Below are 26,957 nucleotides of genomic sequence, written 5' to 3'. Positions count from 1 at the left end.
AAATCTATAGCTTATATTTACAGTACAGTATTTGTTATTATGGTATATCCAAGACAATTACATATTACATTAGGGGGTTGGTGCTGTAACTATTATGTGTATGTGTAGATTCACAAAATCATCAATTCCGCTAAGTCCTAAGAAAGTTTAGCAAGATTTAGGATTAGACTAATGAAATCTGAATCCTGATTTCCTTGCAATAATAATGTGCAGCACCTTAAATGATCAATTCCAGAAGACTGTTGAAAATATTCACCTTTGTACCACCTTTTTAACTTCAGTAGTAAGAAATAGAGATTATTTTCAGATGGTATTTGGATGAATCTTTTGTATTCAGGATTTAGTGGTGCATCGCTAATAACAATTACTTTGAATAGACCCTTAACATACATTGTATTCGTATTTTCAACCACTGTGCCATGGCACATTAGTGTGCCTTAAGCTTTTCTCAGGGGTGCCACCAGAACTAGAGATGTCAACACCAGTTTACAGCCACCCCCAGTTCAACTGTTATTCACTGGTTTCTTGTTTTCATGTGAGGGCCAATGCATTTTTGTTGTTATCTGTGGGGACCATCATGATTGATTTTTCATTTGGGGCCAATGGTTTGTTTGTTTTTCTGTGGGTTCCAATGTGTTTTTCCCTTTGGGGTCTGGTGGTGTGCTTGCCAATTTTAAAATCTTGTTTGGTGTGCCGCAATTTTATAAATTCTGTCATATAATGCCTAATTGTAATACATAGTCATATTTTTTTTTAACTGAAATGTAGATATAAAATGACTAAGCAAACAACATTACTGATAGATACATAAAAGTAGCTAGTATACCAAAATAATATTAAAACCATTTCAATGAAACATGTTTCAACATGATTTGTCCATATGCAAAGTAACCCTTTTTTTTTTTTTTTGCTCCTAAAAAATTTACTGCCTAATGTCCATGCAAGTAATATATCTAAATACCCTAGCAGGCATGCCCAAACTACGGCCCTCCAGGTGTTTTGAAACTACAATTTCCCTCACACCTTCCCACAGTTTTGCTATTAGGGAATGCCCAAACTATGGCAAGGCATGCTGGGATATATGGTTTCCCAACAGCTGGAGGGCCACAGTTTGGACATGTGGCCCTAGAACCATCTTAAGGCACCTCAAATGTTTTATGCTTTTATTTATTTCTATCTTATTATGTCATTTTATTTTAGTTCAAGGTATACAGTGTCTCAGCAGCATTGGATTACACATATTTGTATTGTCTAAATTATCTGACACTTGCATATCTGCTGTATGATATGCAGGGCTTAACGTGGTCATGCAGAGGTGGGGGAACTAATTTCTCTATGCCATCTAATTACCCCTCCCCCATTAGGCAAACTAGAATTATTTTCTGTGAGAATTACTGTGCAGGGCCAATGTGGAGGTTAAAATGTTCCACCTCACCATTAGAGGTGGTGGAACAGAGCTGTAGATGTATGAAGCAGTGATAAGGAAGAAGTGATAAAATGCTTGGTACTTGATCACCGGCCAATCGGCTCCTAACTGTCCCTTTTTAAACCTAGTCTGTAACTTAACAATTAGGAGCTGATTGGCTGGTGATAAAGTGCCAAGCATTTGATTACTTCTCCTCCCTTATCACTGCTTAATACATCTACCCCTCAGTTTCACTCCATTCCCCCTCACTTTAACCCCTGATGATATGCATGTACTACTGCACAGCATAAATGTAATATTTAGTATTTGTTTTTTCAGCCTTGAAAATGACAGATGATCAAGCATGAAATATAAATCCACCCACTCTTAATTATAAATGCTTTTTCTGTATTGTAAAATTCCAATTTGGATTTCTCCTTATATGTTTCTGCTTTCAAAATTATTCTTTGTCATTTGTCTGTGAAGAATAAACAAACTTCAAATTCAATTGCTCTTGAATACATTTTTTTCAAGATGAAATTTCGTTTGGTTTACATTATTATAGTGTTTTGTTGAGCGTTAGGTAAATAGCTGCCTGCAACAAATCTAAAGTTACCACACTTTTTCATCTGACTTCATTTTGTATCAGTGCGTTCACAGTACTGCCAAGAGTTTTAATATAGGAATCTTGGAATTATCTATTGTTTACAATTTAATTGTATATGGGCAATGTTTGAGTACATTTTTTCAATTATTTCTCAAGTCAATTTTTAATTAAAAAAAGTGGAAAACTATTATGGCCAAAAAATTTATTTATAGGTGCTTTAAAAAAAAAAAACAAGAGAGATTCTTTACTGTATTTGAAACCACTGAAATAGGGGCAATGAGAAGAGGTACAAAAGAGAAAAGAGAAAGATAATGGTAAATGGAGCAGCCATGGGGGTTATTCACACTTGATCGCAGCCCTGCGATTTCACAAGGTGGCTGGTTAGGGATAGACTGCACATGTGTATGGATCGTGATGTACGTGCATGCACAAGACCATTATGCAAAAAAAAAAATCTAGAATCTTTTCTGATCACTAGTTGTTTGCAAACTGATTGACAGGAAGCTGGAGTTTGAGGGTGGACACCTGCTGTTTTCTGGAAATATCAGGGAAAATGCAGGCGTGCCCAGGCATTTTGTGGGAGGGCATGTAAAGTCAGCTACGGCTTCAATCAGTCTGTCTCTGTGGTATGGGCAGAGTAGGTTCTGAGTTACGCACAGACTGCACAGAACGGAAAAATCACTGGATGGTATGATGAGCGGCGTGATTTCCGCAAGCAATTCACAGCCTTGCACAGGGTGGGATTTCACTCTGGCAGGGAAGATCGCAAAGCGATTAGGTCTGAATAACCCCCATGAATTGTTGTTACAATTTCCATTTTCAATAATGTGATCAAAAATACCCAAATACCCAAAATACCCAAATATAAAAGCAGGTAAAAAGAATATAAAAACACAGTTTATCTCTTTTTTTTTTATTAAGCTATAATTTGTTTAAAACAGGGGTTCTCAAACTTGGTGACCAGGAACCCAAACTTTAAATTCAATTGCTCTTGAATAAAAAAATTTCAAGATGAAATTTCGTTTGGTTTACATTATTATAGTGTTTTGTTGAGTGCTAGGTAAATAGCTGCCTGTAGCGGTAGTGCGATCACCAAACCCCACCCCCCGGCAGTAGTGGTAGTGCGATCAGAAGAAAGTAGAAAAACTATTTTTGCAATTATGATTTATGGCTGCCTGTGTGGCCAGCTGGGTGGCAGGTCATCAACATGATGCTTCATCCGCCTCATTGTTAATCTGGTCCCGATGTTTCCCCTGGCAGACAGCTATGTAATGCTCTGTTCTGCCTAGGGATGCTGGGCTAGCTACTATATATAGGAGGTATTGCTTAGTGCAGTGGTTCCCAAACTGTGCGCCGTGGCTCCCTGGGGTGCCGCGGGACACTTGCAGGGGTGCCTCGGGTTGGTTGTCCAGGATCAATTCAAATTCTTTATGATCAATTATTCTGGACAAAACCAGTGCTGGTGGCTGCCAATCATAATATGTGTACAATCAGAACCAAATCCTTCCCTTTACCACATAACTGAACATAAGAAGCACATATAAACACAATCTACTTAATTTGATATATATTTTTTGGGCCCTAGGGGTGCCGTGGAAAAATTCTGATACTCTAGGGTGCCGTGATTAGAAAAAGATTGGCTTAGTGACAACTTTGTCCGCAGTACACTAAATTTCAGCTATATACAGTGCATCTGCAAAGTATTAACAGCGCTTCAATTTTTCCACATTTTGTTGTGTTATTTCACAATTGAATACATTTATTTTTCCCTCAAAATTGTACACACAATACCCCTGACAATGACAATGTGAAAAAGTTTTTGGGAGATTTTTGCAAATGCATTAAAAATAAAAAAATAAGAAATCTCATGTACATTAGTATTCACAGCCTTTGCCATGAAGCTAAAAACTTAGCTCAGGTGCATCCTATTTCCAGTGATCATACTTGAGATGTACTTACAGCTTAATTGTATTGTATTGGATTTGTGGTAAATTAAGTTGATTGGACATAATTTTGACACCTGTCTATATAAGGTCCCACACTACATTGCATTTCAGAGCTCCAAAACAGGATTGTCTCGAGACAAAATTGTCTCGAGGCATAAATCTGGGTAAGGGTACAGAAAAATATCTGCTACTTTGAAGGTCCCAATGAGGACAGCGGCCTCCATCAACTGTAAATGGAAGAAGTTCGGAACCACCTGGACTCTTCCAAGAGTCATCTAAACTGAGTGATCTGGGGAGAAGGGCCCTAGTCAGGGTGATAACCAAGAACCCAATAGTCACTCTGTCAGAGCTAAAGCAATCCTTTGTGATCAGGTCTGAACAGGGCCGGTGTAAGGCTTCTCAGCACCCTAGGCAAAACTCCAGCCTACTGCCGCTCCCCCCCCCCCCCCATACTGCCACAACTAACCATTTTACAACCCCTTAGTGCATACTTGATTAACATTCTGGAATAGCAGGGAGACTCCCAAAATTGAGTGGTCCTCCCAGCCCCCTAGGTAGGTGGGCAAGACTCTTGCTTTCTCTGGAGGCCCCCAGCACCCTCCCCTTTACCACCCATAACAGAGTACAGGAAGAGAGGGAAGAAAAATAGGGAAGTATGCCTCAAGAGAAAGTATGGAGGTGAGGTCGTAGAGGTTCCACAGCAACCGCCTGCATTAAGTACAACAAGGATCCTCACAGACATCTTTTATTTTTTGATAGGCAGACCTGGTGGCACCCCCCTAGATCCTGGTGCCCTAGGCAGCTGCCTAAAGCTGCCTAGTGGTAGAGCCGGAACTGGGTCTGAATAACCCCCTATGTTATAAATCCATTGACAGGAATTTAGTAAACGAGAAAGTAATATAATTACAAGGTTTTTTTTTTTTCATTAAGAACTTTTTTTCTGATCTGCTGTAATAGTTGTCTACATTGCTTAAATTTATATTTTACAATTTTACCTGGACAGCGAGGAGTTTTGTGTACTACTGCAGTCCCACTGAGTGGACGACCATTGGGGGTTACACACCAGCAGTATCCTGTGTAGCTATGGCACTGCACCTGTAGACATCACAGATGATAAAGAAGTTATTATATAATGCAAAAAATATATATACTGTACATATTCACCCAATGCGCCATTTTGAATAATGTAATTTAATGGACAGACAGCTGTGAGACTTCCACTAAAATAATATGAAAAAGGGGACTTGGCCTACCTAAATGTAGTGTATTATCTTTGGTTTATATTGTTTATTCATATGTTTAAAAACAAGTAGATTTTAGAAATCTGATTTCCCTAATTAGTTAAAAGAACTGCTTAATGGAAGCTAATGTCATTATTGCAGCATTTAAAATATTCACAAAGAAGAAATAATTATTATTTACAATTATAATAATTATCCTTAATTCTGGAAGTTTCATAGATTTACAAAACATTTCAAATGATTTGCTTATATATATATATATATATATATATATATATATATATATATATAATATATTTTCTAGTTATCTAGTTACTTATTTTTTGTATAAGTAGTTCTACACTAGAAACTTTATACAAAAGCAACAGTGAATGAAACAGAAAATATACCTTACGTATAGTTATCCATTAATCCAGGGTTTTTCAACTCTGGTCCACAAATACCCCGAATACAGTAGGTCATGTTTTGAGGAATTCCCTCTGTGGGAACAGGATAATTACTGATGAGGTCAAAAAGATTCATTTAGCTTTTCACGAGTAAGAAAATCCTCAAAACATAACTTGCTGGGGGTAGTAGAAATGAAAAACTTGTGTGTTTGGCAGATTTCCAATATATAATGGTAAAATTCATACAATTTGCAGCAACATTAAGTATAGCAGACTGTTATATGGGTAAAGATGACAATTATTATATCTATAGCTTGCAGGGCAATTTAATAGCACTGAGCAAGGGCACTTCCAGAGAGGAGGCCTGTCTATGCCCCCTCCTCTATTGCCACCAGCACTGTAAACATTGTTCACTAGGGTCAATGGGGACCCTTGCTTGTCCCAGAGTCTACTGTGCATGTGCAGGTCTCTGGGAAAATGGACATTTTCCCATTGATGTTCTTACTTAGTAAGTACTGACAAAAATGGGTGCAGGGTTTGTGGTGTGGGCCTCCATGGACAACAAGGGCCTGTGTGCCCTTCACAAACATCATCCATTTTAAATACTCTCTGGGGTGCTTAAAGTTATGTAGCGGCCCCATGTATAGCAACATGCAGTAGCACCCTTTCTCATAACTGTGTTGGCAATAAGTCACACGGAGTGTGTCCCTTTATGGTGATATATTTGGAAAGATGGCACATGGGCATGAGCATAGAGCCATCTTCCAAAACACTTCAGCATAAGTATGGCGCCCCGGGAGCAACGCGACCAATATCCATCTGCATTGCACAGACTCCACCCACTGCCCTAGGAAACTGATGAGCACTTTCACATTCTGTGCATGATGCACGGCTAACATAAGCTTCCATAAGAGCTACCTGTATAGAGCTAATGAGAAGTAAGTTAGTCATATAAGGTTCTAAATTGCAAATATATCAAAATATTTTTCCAGCATCTCTTAAAAAGTAGATTAAAAAATGTATAATTGGAAGCAATAAGTGTCAGTAATATAATAGCATAAATAAATACACTGATACAGTGCTATAACCCAAAATCAGCATATGACAAAGGTGTTCTCTGCTGAACATATTTGGCTCTTTGTTAAGTCTGTTATAAACTCAGATGTATTTATTCTAGCTTTTAAACGCTCAAATTTCTAAAACATGTACTCTCTCTACCAAGTACTGTAATTACAAATAAGTCTAAGTGTGTGGTGATATGATTTGTAATGTATTTATTTTGAATCATAGTGCGACTCAACTATTAGTACTCCAGACTTATTATAATAGAGGACACACGCAATTTAAAAGTAAATCAAAATGACCAACCTCACTGTATGTACCGTCATCATTGCACTCCGGGATAAACACTTGCTGGAATTCTTTGCGGGCTTGCTCTTGAGTATATTTCCTCTCTGCAACACATCTGGAAACATCTTAAAATAATAACAATGGGAAAAAGTTAGACATAATATACAACAATAAAAAAAAACTCAGCTTGAGAACCTTATACTGCTTTCACATTGCAGAAATGGGTAATGACACGGTATTCTTAAATGGGACTTTAAAACGGGTCTGAGCCTTGAGACCTTTCACATTGCAGGTGAAAACCGTTTTAAAAATCATTTAATACCATTCAAAATTCAACCCGTTTAACCCCCAAGGGACACGTTTCAAGCCATTGAAATAGAGCCATTCACACTGGCTAAAAAACGGCTTTAAAACGTGTAGGACTCTGCTTTTTAACCGTGTTGAAATACCGGTTATCTTTAACCGGTAAATCAACTTTGGCACTTTCACATTGCAGCCTTAAACGTTTTAAAATGGGAAAAAACGGCAATATACCGGTTTAAAAGTGCAATGTGAAAGGGGTATAACCATTTCAAGTTACTATGCTTAGACATAATGTTTTACTTTACACATACAGTAACTATTGTACAACAGGTGTAAATGATTCTTCAATCCTATTGTTCATATTGAATTCTATAAATGTAACTTTTTCTACAAATATTTAATTAAAACAAAATCGTTTCCATAAGCCATAGCTTCAACTTCTTCAATTATGTAAATATTTGCATTTATAAAAATGAGATTCTCAACTGACCCAGGTAGCAATAGACTTAACCTAATTATCCTGAAATAACACAGTGTGCATGTTGGCTTCATCAAACAACATTTGAACATTCGGAAATGAAAAAAGCTCTAATTTATTCGGACAGAAAAAGGCCAAAGTAACACATTGTTTTTGCATTAAATAAAGTTGCAGATTTAAAACATAACCTAAATTTGGAACATGATATTCTTGTACAAAGTGAGGCTTCCCAAAACTAGGATTAAACTAAAATAAGAACAAATCTATGTTTGAGCCATATGACTGTAGCTTTCAGAATGGTTCCATCAAATCAACAAAATAAAGAAAACAGCACTTCTGTATTTTAAATAGAAAATGGGACCACCTACTTTATGTGATGTTTGTATCACATACTTTTTGGTTCAGAATATTATATAGGTGGTCACCATGTTGGCATTGATAAATGTCAACAGCAGAATGTTAGCATGGTCAACATGCCAACATGCAGACTAAGGGGTACATTTATTATTTCTGTTGATTCGAGATTGCATTCTCAGCTGTCAAATGCAGCTCAGTAATTTACAAAACACTGCAGAGTTTGCTCAAATATGAATGACAATCAGAGTAAATCACAGTAAAACACCCATGTATGAACCAAAAGACCATTGGCCATTGGAGGACTTTCCATAGCCACTACTACAACATGGAAATTTACCAAATGTCAGATCCCCTGCGCTCAGCTTCGACGCAGGCGCAGGGAAGTCGCGGCAGGACGTCCCGGCTGTTGCTAAGCGGCCGAGACGCCGCCGCGTCACGAGACGCCGCCGCGTCACTGGTCAGCGCCGCATCACCAGACGCGGGTGCGTCAGCAGCGCGCATCCCGCGTCTGACGTCACGGACGGCCTGGGATCAGGCTCCCAGCCGCTTCTGCAACGCCCGCCCCGGTTGCCTAGGCGACGGGGACGCCAGGTGGCCGGGCGGGAGGTTGGAACCAATCAGCAGGCTGCTTCCTCTTCTTAAACCCTGGCGCCGGTTCACTCAGTGCCGGTTATAGTTCTGACATCCGTGTCCTGAGTGTTCCCGGTCCCTGGAGCTGCTTGCTAGTCATCGGCCGTTGGTATCCTGCTTGTTCCTGTGGGTTCCAGTCTGCCTATTCCCAGCCTTGCCCGCTGCAGTCCGACTTCCAGCTAAGTTGTATTCCTTTATATGGTTCTGCTGGATTGTTTTTTGCGGGTCATCTTGTGTGTGTTGTTACACTTGTTACATAGTGGGTCATCTTGTGTGTATTGTTACACTTGTTACATAGTGGGTCATCTTGTGTGTATTGTTACACTTGTTACATAGTGAGTCATCTTGTGTGTATTGTTACGCCCCTGGCCCCGCGTCAGATAGGTGTCGTCTCGCACCTTCCACGGTGTCTCACCTATTCAGGAGCTGTGTTAGGGTCCTCGCCAGGGGGGTTCTTAAGTTAGCATTTCCCCTTGTCTATATCTGACCTTGACGTGCGAGTTGTCAACCCGTAAGACCAGGTGGCATCGAGGTGGGAGCCTGACTAACGGGCTCCCACGAACGCGGCTATTAATGGTGAAGCTTAGCCTCGCACACTCACGTCAACTACAGTCGATAGCAACGGAGTCAGGTCGGCGAGGTTGCCCAACTCCTAACATTATAACCGGCCATATACTCACGCAGCCGCGGTCCTCGGTCAGTCATGGATCCCTCTCAGCAGGCCACAGGACATGCTATAGTGGGTCAGATTCACACCCTTACACAAAAACTCCAGGAGCTCACACTTAGGGTCAATTCACAGGAGGAACAGGTCCATGGGGTCCTCTCATCCTCCAGACGCCCGGAACCTAAGCTTAATCTCCCAGATCGTTTTTCTGGCGATCGTTCCCAATTTTACAACTTCAGGGAATCCTGTAAACTTTATTTTAAGTTACGCCCCATCTCCTCTGGTTCAGACTCTCAGCGGGTAGGAATAATTATTTCCCTGTTACAGGGAGATCCTCAGACCTGGGCTTTCGGTCTTCCCACGGGAGACGAAGCCCTCACCTCCGTAAATTCCTTCTTCACGGCCATGGGATTATTGTATGACGATCCCGATAGGTCTGCCTCGGCAGATCTCCGGGCCCTTAGGCAGGGTCAGGGTACCGCAGAGGGATATTGCACTCAATTTAGGAGGTGGGCCAATGACTCTGGGTGGAATGACCCCACATTGCGCAGCCAGTTTAGAATTGGTCTGTCAGACAGTCTCAAGGACGCTCTGGTCCACTACCCGTCTCCCACATCTCTCGATGACATTATGCAGTTAACTATCAAGGTTGATCGACGTTTTCGGGAACGTCAGAGAGAGAGGGAATCTGGGGTCTTTCCCTCATCTTCTCCGGGAGAGTCTCCAGATTATTCAGGGGAGGAACCCATGCAGGTTGTGGCCACTCGTCTTTCCGCTTCTGAAAAGAACCGGAGAAGACTGAAGGGCTTGTGTCTGTATTGCGGTGGTTCTGGACATCGCGCCTTGGTTTGCCCTCTCAAGGCGGGAAAAGACAGGGCCTAAGTAGCTTCGGGGGAGTTCACTTGGGCCTTACTCATTTTTCCCCCATTGACTCAGTATATATTAAGACCACTGTCTCCTTTGGAAGGCAGTTCCGGGAGGTCTCTGCCTTTTTGGACTGTGGTGCAGCTGGCAATTTTATTGACGCCACGCTGGCAGACTCACTCGGGTTCAAGCCGGTGCCCCTCGAGGGCTCATTGTCAGTCTGTGGCTTAGATGGCTTACCACTTTCCAACGGCAGTATCTCTTTCTGTACTCCTTCCCTAGGGTTGACTATAGGAGCTTTACATTCGGAAGAGATATCCTTTTTGATTTTTCATTGTCCTTTTTCACCTCTTGTCTTGGGTCTTCCTTGGTTAAAGAAACATAATCCCGATATCAACTGGGTTACAGGGGAGATCATCCGGTGGGGCTCATTTTGTCTTGATAACTGTTTGTCCTTACCCCTTCGGGCAGTGTCTTCTGTTCCTTCTTCATTGCCCTTACCCTATCACAGCTACGCTGATGTTTTTTCCAAAAAAGAGGCAGAGACACTGCCACCTCATCGGTCATTTGATTGTACCATTGATCTGGTTCCCGACGCTAGGTTACCTAAAGGGCGTCTGTATGCTTTGTCTGCCCCTGAATCTCGTGCCATGGACAATTATATTAAGGAAAGCCTAGAAAGAGGCTTCATTCGGCCTTCCAAGTCTCCGGTGGGGGCGGGTTTTTTCTTTGTTGAGAAAAAGGATGGGTCCTTGCGGCCCTGTATTGACTACCGTGCTTTAAACCAGATTACCATTAAAAACTCCTACCCGTTGCCTCTTATCTCGGTCTTATTCGATCAGATCCGAGAGGCCGTCATCTTCTCTAAGATTGATTTAAGAGGAGCATATAATCTCATTAGGATCAGACAGGGAGATGAGTGGAAGACCGCCTTCAACACCCATTCCGGCCACTATGAATATCTAGTGATGCCTTTTGGCCTTGCCAACGCTCCTGCAGTCTTCCAGGATTTCATTAATGAGGTACTCCGGCCTTTTCTTGGGGTTTTCGTTGTGGTCTATCTAGACGATATTTTAATTTTTTCCCAGACGCTATCTGAGCATAGACAACATGTCTGCATGGTCCTCCAAAAACTTCGTGAAAACCACCTGTATGCTAAATTAGAGAAATGCGAGTTCGAGGTACCTCAAGTCTCTTTCCTTGGTTATATCATTACCCCTAAAGGATTCTCCATGGACCCCAGTAAAGTTCAAGCCATCTTGTCATGGGCCCGTCCCACTAACCTCAAGGCAGTCCAGAGGTTCCTTGGATTTGCGAATTATTATCGCAAATTTATCCGGTCCTTCTCTGACATCGTTGCCCCTATTGTGGAACTCACTCGCAAGGGAGCTGATCCACAAAACTGGTCCCTTCAGGCCATCACATCCTTCGAACGGTTGAAGAAAGCTTTTTGTTCTGCCCCCATTCTTCACCATCCGGATCCCAGGATTCCCTTCTTGATAGAAGTGGATGCCTCCGATGTCGGAGCTGGAGCTGTACTCTCCCAGACTCACAACCTAGATAATAAGCTACATCCTTGTGCCTATTTCTCACGTAAATTCTCCTCAGCTGAAAGAAATTACGATGTCGGAAATAGAGAGCTGCTAGCTATAAAATGGGCCTTCGAGGAGTGGCGTCAATGGCTTGAGGGAGCGGAGCATCGAATAACCGTTATCACGGATCACAAAAATCTGGCATATATTCAATCGGCCAAACGACTCAACCCACGTCAAGCCAGGTGGGCTCTATTCTTCACCAGATTTCAATTTATCATCACCTTTAGGCCCGGTCCTAAGAACACCAAGGCCGATGCTCTTTCTCGAAGTTTCCAATCCTCTCAAGACTCGGAAGCAAGGGATGAACCCATTATTTCACCTGACATCATTTTGGCTGGGGTAACCCAAGATCTGGCTTCCCGGGTACTCGCCTCACAGTCCTCTGCGCCTCAGTTGACCCCTCAAGATCGGCTCTTTGTCCCCCGGACTTTACAAGATTTAGTCCTCAAAGATTTCCATTCCAGTAGGATAGCGGGACATCCTGGCATCGTCAAGACTTTTGAAAATTTGTCTAGAGTGGTCTGGTGGCCCACCATGAAACAAGATGTCACCCGTTTTGTCTCTGCATGTCCAGTTTGCGCCCGACAGAAGACACTCAGAGTTTCTCCTATGGGCCAACTTCTTCCATTATCCATTCCAGTAAGGCCATGGTCCCATATTTCTATGGATTTTATCGTCGACCTTCCTTTGTCTTCCCATTTTTCCACCATTTGGGTCACGGTCGATCGATTCAGTAAGATGGCTCATTTTGTACCCCTACGCAAGCTTCCCTCGGCTCAGGAATTGGCTCAACTTTTCATCGTTCATATCTTCAGACTACATGGCCTTCCGACTGATATAGTCTCAGACAGAGGATCCCAATTTATTGCCAGTTTTTGGAGGACTTTTTGTTCTGACTTGGGTATTCAGCTTAGCTTGTCCTCTGGATATCATCCTCAGTCCAACGGACAAACTGAAAGAGTCAACCAGATCTTGGAACAATATTTACGCTGCTTCGTGGCCAAGTGTCAGACCGATTGGGCAGAATTGGTTCCGTTGGCTGAATTTTCGTACAATAACACCTATCATGTGTCTACCAAGGCTTCACCCTTTTTCTGCAATTTCGGGTTTCACCCCAAATGTAGTTCTTTTGATAGTCCCGTGCAGACTCCTCAATCTAACTCCGCGGCAGTTGCTACGCTTAGGAACTCCTGGAAAAAGGTGCATCATGCTTTAAAATTGTCTTCAGCCCGATCCAAGACATTTTATGATAGACATAGAAGACCTTGTTTATTTAAGGTTGGTCAGAAAGTTTTTCTTTCAACCCGTCATATCAAGTTGCGCCAGAGATGTCCTAAACTGGGTCCCAAATTCATTGGACCTTTTCTCATCACCAAACAAATCAACCCGGTAGCCTTCCAATTACTATTACCCAAATCGTTGAGGATCAATAATGTCTTCCATTGTTCTCTTTTCAAACCAGTTTCTTCTTTCTCCCGTCCTAAACATTCCGGTAGACCTGTGCTTGTCAAGGGTCACAAAGAATTCGTGGTAGAACGGATTCTCGTCTCCAAACTCATCCGGGGTCAGCTCAAATTTCTGATTCATTGGAAAGGATTTGGGGACGAAGAGAGATCGTGGGTACCTGACAGATTCTTACATGCACCCAGATTGAGGGCAGAGTTCTTCAAAAAATTTCCATTTAAACCTGGGAATAAGGGTTCGGTGACCCCTCCTCAAGGGGGGGGTACTGTCAGATCCCCTGCGCTCAGCTTCGACGCAGGCGCAGGGAAGTCGCGGCAGGACAACCCGGCTGTTGCTAAGCGGCCGAGACGCCGCCGCGTCACGAGACGCCGCCGCGTCACGAGACGCCGCCGCGTCACGAGACGCCGCCGCGTCACTGGTCAGCGCCGCATCACCAGACGCGGGTGCGTCAGCAGCGCGCATCCCGCGTCTGACGTCACGGACGGCCTGGGATCAGGCTCCCAGCCGCTTCCGCAACGCCCGCCCCGGTTGCCTAGGCGACGGGGACGCCAGGTGGCCGGGCGGGAGGTTGGAACCAATCAGCAGGCTGCTTCCTCTTCTTAAACCCTGGCGCCGGTTCACTCAGTGCCGGTTATAGTTCTGACATCCGTGTCCTGAGTGTTCCCGGTCCCTGGAGCTGCTTGCCAGTCATCGGCCGTTGGTATCCTGCTTGTTCCTGTGGGTTCCAGTCTGCCTATTCCCAGCCTTGCCCGCTGCAGTCCGACTTCCAGCTAAGTTGTATTCCTTTATATGGTTCTGCTGGATTGTTTTTTGCGGGTCATCTTGTGTGTATTGTTACACTTGTTACATAGTGGGTCATCTTGTGTGTATTGTTACACTTGTTACATAGTGGGTCATCTTGTGTGTATTGTTACACTTGTTACATAGTGAGTCATCTTGTGTGTATTGTTACGCCCCTGGCCCCGCGTCAGATAGGTGTCGTCTCGCACCTTCCACGGTGTCTCACCTATTCAGGAGCTGTGTTAGGGTCCTCGCCAGGGGGGTTCTTAAGTTAGCATTTCCCCTTGTCTATCTCTGACCTTGACGTGCGAGTTGTCAACCCGTAAGACCAGGTGGCATCGAGGTGGGAGCCTGACTAACGGGCTCCCACGAACGCGGCTATTAATGGTGAAGCTTAGCCTCGCACACTCACGTCAACTACAGTCGATAGCAACAGAGTCAGGTCGGCGAGGTTGCCCAACTCCTAACACCAAAATTTGTTTCTCCAAACACTGCCGTGAATTCGGCACAAAATATACTTTTCAAATAGACCACCTTTTGGCTGGCGTGTTTGGAGAAGCAGGCATGGATCAGTCTGATTATCCTCATAATTATGATTATTATTATTACTACTGTATAATAATTTTAACATAATCATGTATTGGTGGTTTTGTGTTTTTATTTTACTTTTGTAAGCTGACACACATAACTATGGAACAAAAACAAACTGTCAGCATGAAACTGAGACTATCTGATTTGTGTTCACTAATTTTGTATACTCTGCTGAAACTTCTCCACTGTAAGCACCTCCCCCGAACTGTCATCTCTATGCTTTGTCACTCATATGCACTGAACGTTAAACCGCTATTGACCTTGTAAAGTAACTTACTGTAGAAAGATGCAAACTGCAACACACAAGACTTTCGCTCAGTTTTAGGTGCGTTCTATTCATGTTCAATAGCAATGATGCATTTTAATTGTGTTCTGTGTGAAACTGGATGCATGGTTCAGTACCTTACACCCAGCATTGCTTCCCCTATTCAGTCACACTGAGCATGAGCTCTCTGCATAGCTCAGCACCTCCCTCCTCCATCAGTCTCTTCCATCCATTGCCACCATATGCTAATAAGCCCACTATACACAGTGTACTGTACTCTACAATAGATTATGTAGACATATTGGGTGAGATTTAATAGGATGAGATATTCAGAAAGTGAGAGATTTGGTGAGAAATCTCCAGTTTTTTTAAAGCGGCAATCATTTACTCTTCAATGATTTTGCAGTGTATTGCCGCTTTAAAAAAACTGGAGATTTCTCACCAAATCTCTCACTTTCTGAATATCTCATCCTATTAAATCTCACCCCATGTGTTCCCACTCATATGTGAATCATTATTTATTAGTAGTACTGTATTAGTGTTCACTCTAGGATTTTTTTAGCACAGGGTGCTGACCACCAGGCAGGGCACTTTTTTCCATCGGGAGAGCACATTTTATTTAAATTTCAAATAAAAAAACATATTAAACATTTTCATACTCTGCTATATCCATATTCTGTTGTAATGACAATTACACATTATGGCACACACTGTAATGCCTCTTACACATTATACCACACAGCATGTCAGCGCGGTGAGGATAGCGAAAGGGTGCACAATGCCACACACAAAAAGGGCAGGGTGAATTTTGAGGTTTTAAAAATAGGCAGGGTGCGGCTCCCTGCAAAAGAAGCTTACAGGGAACGCTATGTATTATTATTAGATTATTTGGGGGAGGGGGTTTTGAGGGGGGACTTTGTAGCAAAAAAAACGCATGGTTAGCATTAGACAAAGTGTGGTTTATTCGTGTTCACTAGTGTTTAATGTAAACATTTTATAAGAATTATGGTACTTGTGGATTTTCACGGCTCCCACGATGGCCATCGTATGCGAAAAAATCGCATTGCATCGCATGCAATTTGATCGCATGCGAGGGGCGTGGGTAAGCGTCCTACGACCTTTTCATACCCCCACTATCCACGTCGGCGTGGAGTTGAGAATAGAAAGTGTGGCGAGCGCAGCGAGCCACCGAGCCCGAAGCGTGGCGAGCGCACGCGGATACCTTCACAGGTATCCGCGTCCCCTCACGGGCTTCACAGGTGTCCGCGTCCCCGCGCGGGGCTCGCTGCGCTCGCCACGCTTCGGGCTCGGTGGCTCGCTGCGCTCGCCACACTTTCTATTCTCAACTCCACACCGACGTGGATAGTGGGGGTATGAAAAGGTCGTAGGACGCGTACCGCCGCCGCTCGCCACGCTTCGGGTTTGCGTTGATAGTGGGGGTGGTACAGCCTCAAAAATGCCATTTGGGGCCATTGAACAGGTTTCATACCAATTCCAATGCATTTGGATGCTTTTCAGTGAAAAATCGTATGCAATCGCATGCGATCAAATCGCATGCGATGCGATTGCATGCGATGCGTTTGCGTGCGATTTTGACAAAAACCTGCAAAAATCGGTAAAAATCGCATCGCATGCCATCGCATGCCACTATATATGGCATGCGATGGCATGTGATGGGAGCCGTGATAATCCACAAGTACCAGAATTATTATTACAAAGTGTATTCAGAGGCGGATTTTCCACAAGGCAGCAGCCGTACAGGCCCCAAGGTGCCCATAAAGATATCCTGGCCATCAAAAATGTTTTCAGAAGAGCATTGTAGGACTACTGTGTGAGGTCATGACATCACACGGACCTGCCCACATTCCCAATGTCACTTTAATGTTCTTTGATAGGATAGAAAATATCTAGACACACAAAATGGTTACATCCACTGTATGTGGGCAGTCAATTTAGTTTAAATGTGACACAGGCACTAAGCCTACTTACAAAAGACCTAGAGCCTTATTCAGATTTGTAGACAATGCCTAATGTTCATGCAGCTGAGCATTTATTGGTAGACTGTGCACACGCCAAGGTACTACTATAGTGCTATGGATTGTTTAAGGGGCCCCATGTGGTCTAAGAAATCCCAAGCCCTTGGAGAGTAGGGGTTATGTTTCCTGTCTTCTTCCAAAGATACTTCCAAGGACTCTGTCCCATGGGCTGGGTCCCCCCTTTGGGTTTCAGAGACAAGCATCCTAACTATGGGGCTGCAGTCACTCCCTCTACTGCCACCACCAGTATAATGTATCTAATTTTACAGACCTTTATTTTTTTTATAGGCCAATCTGTAACTGTACATACAGTATTTATATTTTTGCACAGTATCTTAAATAAATATACACTAAGTTGAAATTAAAATTACAAATTTTAATTAAGAATACATTAGTGTCTTAATCAACTGAACTCTTTTATATATATTATGTTTATTTTTATTTCTCCCATTCCTTATCTGGCACAGTCAGTGCCACTCAATGGGAGTGGGCCAAGTCATGATCTATATCAGCAGGGTGATATCAGGATGCTGGTGGTCAGAAGACCAATTTTTGATTTGATGAATCCCGACACACGAACGTTAAATAATCTAAGTATTCTATCTCCCCCATCATAAGTATTCTATCTCCCCCCACTATCCCTCTAACCATAACTGTACACCCTTAGGGGGGTATTCAATCTAGGATCACGGCTGTGGATCCCTGCTGACAGCCGTGATCCTGACCCGTTTGCGGTCAGCCCGACAGCTGAACGACAGGCGGGATTCAATGTCCCGCCTGCCAATCGGCGCAAAGGGTGCGTGGCCACGAAAACGGCCGTGGATTGTCGATCTGCGGCCGGGATCGCGACAATCCACGGCCGTTATCGGCAGAACGGGCCCGACAGATTCTAAAGTCGGGCCCGTTCTGCCGTGATCCCGCTTCAATGCTGTCGCTAAAGACAGCATTGAATAGGGAGCCGCCGCTATTTCCCCCATCGGAAATATCGGCGACACATTGAATACCCCCCTTAGTGCGGAACCATAACCCCGCCTTCTAAATTCCTAATCCCCACACCCAAACCTCCCCTATACTGCTTAAATCTAAGTATTTGAAAGGAGCCCATATTCAGTTTTCTCCTAGTGAACACAAGGACAGTTTGATTTTTTACTATGCATATATTAAAGTTTTCCCTGTGAAGAGATGCCAATACAGTACCTACAACAGAACTTTTCAAGCAGCCAAGAACATGGGGTAAATATAATAGTTTGCGGGTTGAAAGCAGCCGTGACATTTTGACGATATAGCCACTAGATTTAAAGCAGCAATTACTTGAGGCAAAACTGCTCTATTTTTTATATGTTTTTAGTGACGCTCTAAATTTCTACTGTTTACATACTTATCGTTGTTCTTCTATGCTTCTTGTTTTATTTCAGTGCATTAAACCACTTTATAATCCGCAACGGAATTTGCTGCGCTATATAAGAAACTGGTAATAATAATAATAATAATAATAATAATAATAAAGCCTACAAATGCTAATGAAATTAAACATGTTTGCATTTCATACTTGTTATTGCTAACGTTTTAATTAGCATTATGAAACTGAGCTGGAAGATACGGAATTCCATAAATTAAGTAAATTGATCAGATTTTATTTTGATTCAACAGAAGTCTGAGTTTATTGCAAGTATTATAATTGGTTGCATAGGTGCCGATTCTGTGGGTGCTCAAGGGCCGGAGCACCTACGGGAATTGATGAGCACCCACGGGCCCGAGTCCCGCTGCTGGGCCGCCATATTAACTTGCTAATTTGCAGCTGCAGCACCCACATCGACAGACCCGCCACCTGGGAAACAGTATGCCGGGAAGAGTGTATTCTGTCCGTGGAGTACCTGCACTGTGGGGGCATTTATGAACCTGCACTGTGGGGGCATTTATGTACCTGCAGTGTGGGGGCATTTATGTACCTGCACTTTGTTGCATTTGGAACTCTGTTGCTGTCATTTGAATATTGGAGACAACTGTGCTCCGTAATATAAATTGGTATTATTTTGTGGCCACACCCCTTCCCCATGAAGCCACTCCCCTATATTTTTGGCTTGAGCACCCACCAGCAAAAATATAAATCGGCACCTATGATTGGTTGTAAGAATGTGTTTGATATTTTAATAAGTAATTTTCTATCACTAACTAGTATATAACACAGTGGTGCCAAGAAGGGGGAGGGGAGTACTTTTTACCTGAGCCTGGGTCTGATGGAGGGACCCAAGTCCCACTCCTCCCTCCCGCTTTGCAGAGAGCCAGTCAGTTTTGTGAGAGAGGACAACACAGCCTCTCTCCCCATCTCAGCACACACTGCTCAGAGCTGTGTGCTGAGCAGCAGCAGGGGCAGCCTGTCCTCTCTCCATCCCTGTGTGCGATCCCATCCACCCACACCCTGCACCCAGCACACCGCTACCCTCACCCCGCTGCCCGTCCGCAATAAAAAATACTTCATAGGGGCATGGTAATGCCCCCCTTGGAGGCTGTGCCCCCTCCATTTTACCGCGGTCAGTCTACCCGTCAGCTCCCCTGAACATAGGGCATTATTCATTGTAGAAAAGTAGCTGTGGAATACCGTACAGTTAATATGCTAATGCAGCAGTAGGCATCTGGTGTAAATAGACATCTGACTGCTTCCGTAATTCGCTGGAACATGTGAAGACACACACGGATCGCACTGTTTAACCATCTGTTATCTGAGTAACCTTCAGGTTACTCAGAATTTCTTCTCAGGTCCACAGCAAAGGTCAGTAGTCCTTCCTTCAAAAGAGAGGCGACATACAACCATTTTTTAAGAATGGATTCAGTCACTGCACCTTCCCTGCTTTAAAATGCTCTCAACCTGTAAATCAGCGCAGTGATGACACCACTGGACTTGCACGCTAACCATAGGGTTACTCCCATAATTTGGGGAATTAAACAGGAAATTAATCTTCATTGACAAAAGCATATAACAAAAACAAAAAAAGTGGAAGACAAAGCTATTTTTATTAATAACTTCAATGCATTTCACTATGGTTAGCCATAAAATTCATCACTGTTTTTTCCATTTAGGATTCAGAAAAAAGGTGTTACATCTAACAGGTTTTTAATTTGTTCTAATGTAGCATACATTTGTTGCAGATTATAGTTACATATTGATTATGCAGACTAAGGGTGGCATCCTATTATATACAGTAAATTACTGTAAATGGGGCGGTACGGATTGTGTAATGGTTAGCATTACTGCCTCACAGCACTGAGGTCATGGGTTTGATCTCCACCATGGCCCTAACTGTGCGGAGTTTGTATATTCTCCCCGTGCTTGCGTGGGTTTCCTCCGGGTACTCCGGTTTTCTCCCACAATCCAAAAAATACTGGTAGGCTAATTGGCTCCCAACAAATTAACCCTAGAATGTCTGTGTGTGTGTACATGTGGTAGGGAATATAGATTGTAAGCTCCACTGGGGCAGGGACTGATGTGAATGTCCAAATATTCTCTGTAAAGCGCTGCGGAATCTGTGTGCGCTATATAAGAAACTCTTAATAAATTAATAAACTAAAAAATCCCCCGGGTGCTGTCCAGTTAGCCCCATAAAATGACACTTATCCAGGATACTTGAGGCATGCAAAGCAGAATCCCTAAGCAGCCACAAGAGACTCACTTTTCATCCGATAACAAATGGGTCCAGGAAGTTATCCCGGATCTCATCTGTTATTGCACAATAACAGGTAGTTTACTGCACAGAGAATTGGGCTATAATTCTATAGCACAATAATACTATCGCGCTAAAAACCAGTTTTAAGCATGCGGTAATTATTGAATGTAATAGGATACTGGTCCAAACATTTGTATCTGTTGCAGCGTTTCCCTATTTATATAACCTGTTGGGTGTTTCAGTTCATTAATAACCTTGTCTTCTCCTTTGTGTGGGGCGACTGAAAGGCCAGAATTTAATTTCTCACTTTGGACCTTATTCTGGTCCACACGCAAAGCAGTTCACTGTGCCTGCTCGCACCAGACGTGCTAAACATACGCACGGGGGAGCGAATAACCTTTGTGTAGACCTCTTGTAATTGTTATCACACTTATCTTGTTGCTTGGCTTGCATTTAAGGTTTCCTGTTTGTCTTGTGAACTATTAATGTTGGAACATGTCATATGTCAGCATTCCCTCCAATCAGAATGTTCCTTGCCTCCGCTGACATTGGCAACCAATCTTGCAATCCCTATGTTTACCTTGTCTGTTTTTTGTTTTGTGGCAGTGCAGAACCAGCAAGTTGCATACTGACTTCCTAGCTCCTTTTAGCAACTAGCTATTTTTATCCCTGGCTTCAGAGCTGTAAGAGAAGGGCTGTGCTGCTGGTACCCTCTGTGATCTCATATGTGCCTGCAGGTGGCAGTCACATCCCCTGCACCCACGGTAGTCATACCACTGCCTGTACCCTCAATGCTATCTAACAGGAGCAATCCCTGGGACAAATGCAGTAGTTGTTTTTTTTTAGGGGGGGGTTGGGTTTCTGTATGCATCATGGCCCCTCCTACCCACCCACTGGCATAGGAAAGTGTTTATGCACTTGCTGATACTGGTGTCCTGAAGTGGCAGCTGCTGGGATTGCCCAACTGTGTATAGGCTACATGTAAGAAGGGAAGCTACAAGGTAGCTAAAAAGGGCGCTGGCGAGGGGTGCTCTGTCAAAGAGGCTTCCAGTGGGACTGAGTAGGTCCCAATAATGAACTAGAAAAAGGAAAAAAATTAGGTAGCGCTAGAACAAATGAGGAGTTTTTAAATAAAAAAAATCACATTTATTGGTACACATACAATAATAGTAAATATGAAATAAAATATTGGAATAAAATATTGGTTAAAAGCATATACACACTGCCCTCGGAGCCACTTGATGTTGGATTTGATAAGGATCAGCTCCTATTATTGCCGTCAATGTGATATTGAAAGAAAGGACCAGTCATATAACAGATAATTGTACACTTCCCAAAAAGGTAGACATTTGTTGAGATGGATATATTTACCAATATACAGTAGTTCATCAGTGTAGTTCGTCTGGGAGATTTTTATATCCTGTTTGGATTGCATATCAGCTGTATCATCCCTTGTTGGTGAAGCATGGGGGAAGGAGTCCACTGTCAGTCTGAATATTATAACAAAGCGTTGAAAGCATTACATCATAAGAAGCTTATGTGCGCTTACACCCGGGGTAGAAACCTCAAGGACTACCTTGTTAAAAATGACATAGTGGACCCAGTCCAGACCCCAACATATTTCTTTGGGACCCCAAGAGTTGGCTGCTATAAATGCAGCGGCTGCACAACCTGCAGCCACATGGTCACAGGAGACCAATTCTGTCATCCATATTCGGGGAAACCCTTCAAGATCAGACAGCGGGTGTCTTGTACATCCACCCATGTGGTCTATTTGATTGGGTGCCCGTGTGGTCGACATTATGTCGGCAAAACTACATGGGCATTCAAGGAGAGAGCTGCAGCACATCGCTCAGCAATCAAACTAGCACTACTCTCAGGGGTTGGGGACCAACCAGTATCCCGTCACTTTGCCTCAGCCAGGCATCCTCTGGCATCTTTGAGGTACAGAATTATTGAACAGATCCCCAAACCCAAAAGGGGTGGGGATAGAGATCTGTTGTTGTGTCGTGCGGAAAGCAGGTGGATATACCGGCTCGACACATTGGCTCCCAAGGGCCTGAATGAACATGCTGGGTACTCATATTTTTTATGAGATTACCCTAAGTTCATATAGTCCATGGGTATATGGCACCTGCTTTCCAGCTTTTATTTTAAAATTGAGGTGTTGCATTCAGTGTTATTTATACACATGCCTGTAATGTCCACACGTGTGAATTGCCCGTTATTTAACTGTGTCATTATGGTGACCTATTATGCAGCTGACTGTCACCATTTATTATGCTGAAGCCGTCACTAAGTGGGCGGTTACTTTGGGCGGATTCCATATTTGTTTGCTATTTCAAATGTATTATGTCTGCTTTAACATATATTTTTTTCTTTTTCTTATTATTACATCTGAGTCGTGTTTTCACTCAGTCTTATCACTATCAATGTGCGGCTGGCTCCGCTTTACATTGTCTTAATCACTTTTGCATGTATTTTCACAGTGTGGGCAGTTCCAGTTTGCCCTTCGCGGCTTCAGCGTCGTTCCGTCAGGAATGACGTCACGTTACCGCGCCGGGCGGGACGCCGGGGGAGCACGCGAACGGAGATGGATTCTGCATAAAGGTATGTGTGTCACTTTTGTTCAGTTGTCTTCTGCACCTTGATAAAGGGCCCGCAAGGGCTTGAAACGTTGGGATACCCCTGGCAGTTTGTGTCTTTTATTCGAGTGCCGCCATCACCACGTTGTTATATTTGCTACCTTGCTTTGAACTTTGGGAGGGCACCGGCTATTCTATATTGGTCTACGACACACCATTGGAGTGCAGCACATATCCAAAACACGGTACATGTATATGGGACATTTGGCTCATTACTGTGTCAGCACCCAGAAGGTCGACCTTTCTGTTCCACATTGGAAATCATTTGTTTCACTTTGACAAGCTTAAGAAGTCCACACATGCTCTTTGCACCTGCACCAGCACTGTTTACCTTCTTTCGGGCAGCAACCTGAATCAGAGCAAAGAATTTATGTAGCCCTCCAACATGGAAGCAACATCATTTGCCGTGGGATTAGCAGCCACAGCGCAGTCCCGGGTGGACCTTATTCCAGGGGCAACTTTCAGTTTTTCCGACACAGACTACGATAAACTTCTATTCAAGGAGGATGCAGTGGCCAGTCAAACGGCCCCTGAAAATATTCAACTGTACCATGAACTCCTGAATTTAAAACGTAAAGAGACAGATCTCTTCTATCATGGACTGACCTTGTCGGACTATATCAGGGATAAAAAAATCCCTAGAGGATTTAGGATCAAGAATGTCCCGACTCTGGGCCACTACAGCATTCCCTTTTGCCGTACCTGGACATCGATTTTGAACAAATGTTCTTTCGATCTGATGTTGGCGGTCATCGAAGAGGTGTCCAGGGAACTGGCTATCACCAAAGGGAAAATTACAAATTTCAAAACCATCAATCTACCGATATTATTAACAGATTCCAACATCAACTGGGCTGAAAAGCTATCGGGGCAACTCGACAAGTATAAGAAAGAATTACTGGCTTATAAAAAGAATAAAAAAGACCGTGTAAATAATGACTACGAGAAGCACCTCGTTTATCCCTGGCTCACAGGTGGGGACACTACAGGAAGACCATATCGGAGGCGACAATTTCGCCGATTTCAACATAACATTCGGGACACCGATTCATCTCAAGAAAGGGGTTCTTCTGCCAGCGAGGGCGAACCGGCAAAAAACTTGCAGGGGCGCATCCCAGCCGGGGTGCGCACAAGAAATCAGATTGCCCGCGGCGACGAACTTACACCAGGCGTGGAGGCCAAAACAAAAGGTTACAGAAAACCAGGCCGTTCCCAATCCAAGAACAAGTAGATGATGCTATCTTCAATTTATCGTCTCGTATGTTGTCACCTACAGAGAGACAGGTATTGGCCAAAGGCCTTAATTTTGTTCCTACGAATAAAGTGGACCCTTTTCAATTGAAGATTGAACACTATAAATTACATTGTCAGCTAAAACTTAAAGAGTTCTTTCAGGACAGAGAGCAATCAGTTACTGGTCCTATTCCCATACCTCCAGCCATTCGTAAAAAATCAAAATTTGACCCCTTGTCTTCCAGTCCCTCGATTAAAACATTCTCTCGCATGATTGAAAATGACACGGAAAAAATCTTAACATCTACCATACAGTCGGGCACTAACTTCTCAGCTTCAGATTGGAAGGCTTTGAAAGCATTAAGCTCTGATTCCACCATCACCATCCGCTCGGCGGATAAAGGGGGCGGTTTAGTGGTGCAGAACACCACGGACTATCTGCGGGAAATTAAGCGCCAATTGTCTGATGACAAAGTGTATTTACTTCTCCCCAGTGACCCCACTTTGGTTTACAAACGTGAACTTGACAATATTCTTGAAACGGCCGTTCGGGACTCTATGATTGATGTGAACATCAAAGATGCTTTAATCACCCAGCACCCTATTATCCCGTTACTATACACGATCCCTAAAGTCCACAAGAGTCTGGTGGACCCCCCGGGTAGACCCATCATCTCTGCCCGGGGGTCCCTGTTCCAGCCAGTCTCAATCTTCTTGGACAGTTTTCTCCAACCGTGCGTTCAGGACCGCACGACCTACTTGAAGGACACCACTACGCTGCTGTTAAAATTGCAGGGGTTGGGACAAGTTCCCCCAAATTGTATTTTATGTACCGTGGACGTCTCGAGTCTCTACACGTGCATTCCGCACGAGGGGGGACTCGAGGCGGTACGGTCTTTGATTACTGACAACCCATTGTACAAGGGACCTAACATTGAATTATTTTTGCAGCTCTTGGGGTTAACCTTAGAAAGAAATTTTTTCATGTCCAATAACAAATTCTACCTTCAGCGCTGTGGGTGTGCGATGGGGTCCTCAGTGGCCCCATCGCTCGCCAACAGTTATATGTTTGTAGTTGAGCATCAATTGCTCATTGATGTACCGGAGATCAGCAGGCATCTTGTGCTATACACACGGTACATAGATGACCTGCTGATCTTATGGTCTGGTCCGCAACAACTACTTGAACAGGTGTTTGATGAACATAATCTGACAGCTTCGCCAATTAAATTTACATACTCCATGAGTAGAGAAAACATCAACTTTCTTGATGTCAACATCAAAATCTCTGATGGTACCATCTCCACAGGGCTGTTTTGCAAGCCCACAGACCGCAACAATTTGTTGCGGGCCAATAGCCACCATCCAATTCCACTGAAAGCAGGGTTACCATACTCACAAATGCTGCGAGTACGCAGGATAGTGAGTAATCCAACTGAAGTGGAACCTGCCCTTGCAGCTATGATTAAAAAATTCAGTGAGCGTGGCTATCCATTGACAAAGCTATTGAAATCTAAACAGAGAGTTCTTGCACTCCCTCGTGAGCAGGCATTGGCACCGGCCTCCAGAGTTAGTGAGGAGAAGGTTGTCTGGGTCAATGCCTACCATCCCAAGAGCACAGCCATTAATCGGATCGCTAAGACTCATTGGCCAATTGTCAGCTCTGACAAAGCGTTGAAAGCATTACATCATAAGAAGCTTATGTGCGCTTACACCCGGGGTAGAAACCTCAAGGACTACCTTGTTAAAAATGACATAGTGGACCCAGTCCAGACCCCAACATATTTCTTTGGGACCCCAAGAGTTGGCTGCTATAAATGCAGCGGCTGCACAACCTGCAGCCACATGGTCACAGGAGACCAATTCTGTCATCCATATTCGGGGAAACCCTTCAAGATCAGACAGCGGGTGTCTTGTACATCCACCCATGTGGTCTATTTGATTGGGTGCCCGTGTGGTCGACATTATGTCGGCAAAACTACACGGGCATTCAAGGAGAGAGCTGCAGCACATCGCTCAGCAATCAAACTAGCACTACTCTCAGGGGTTGGGGACCAACCAGTATCCCGTCACTTTGCCTCAGCCAGGCATCCTCTGGCATCTTTGAGGTACAGAATTATTGAACAGATCCCCAAACCCAAAAGGGGTGGGGATAGAGATCTGTTGTTGTGTCGTGCGGAAAGCAGGTGGATATACCGGCTCGACACATTGGCTCCCAAGGGCCTGAATGAACATGCTGGGTACTCATATTTTTTATGAGATTACCCTAAATTCATATAGTCCATGGGTATATGGCACCTGCTTTCCAGCTTTTATTTTAAAATTGAGGTGTTGCATTCAGTGTTATTTATACACATGCCTGTAATGTCCACACGTGTGAATTGCCCGTTATTTAACTGTGTCATTATGGTGACCTATTATGCAGCTGACTGTCACCATTTATTATGCTGAA

At 43.5% G+C, this 26,957-nt stretch overlaps 1 protein-coding gene across 1 annotated transcript in view; it reads right to left on the bottom strand.

Moving 5' to 3' along the window:
• SMOC2 (SPARC related modular calcium binding 2) overlaps nt 1-26,957 on the bottom strand; it is a 277,834-nt gene that overhangs the window by 146,918 nt on the left and 103,959 nt on the right. Inside the window, exons 3-4 of the mRNA XM_083176295.1 lie at nt 6,954-7,060; nt 4,954-5,053 (exon numbers count right to left, since the gene is read on the bottom strand). Coding sequence (XP_083032421.1) covers nt 4,954-5,053; nt 6,954-7,060 — 207 coding nt within the window. The remainder of the gene's footprint in view (nt 1-4,953; nt 5,054-6,953; nt 7,061-26,957) is intronic.

This window comes from Crinia signifera, chromosome 3 (genome assembly GCF_055691185.1).
Source record: "Crinia signifera chromosome 3, ASM5569118v1, whole genome shotgun sequence".
Taxonomy (NCBI): Eukaryota; Metazoa; Chordata; class Amphibia; order Anura; family Myobatrachidae; genus Crinia; species Crinia signifera.
The sequence above is the reverse complement of the archived record's forward strand: the minus strand, read 5'-3'. Positions and strand labels throughout refer to the sequence as shown.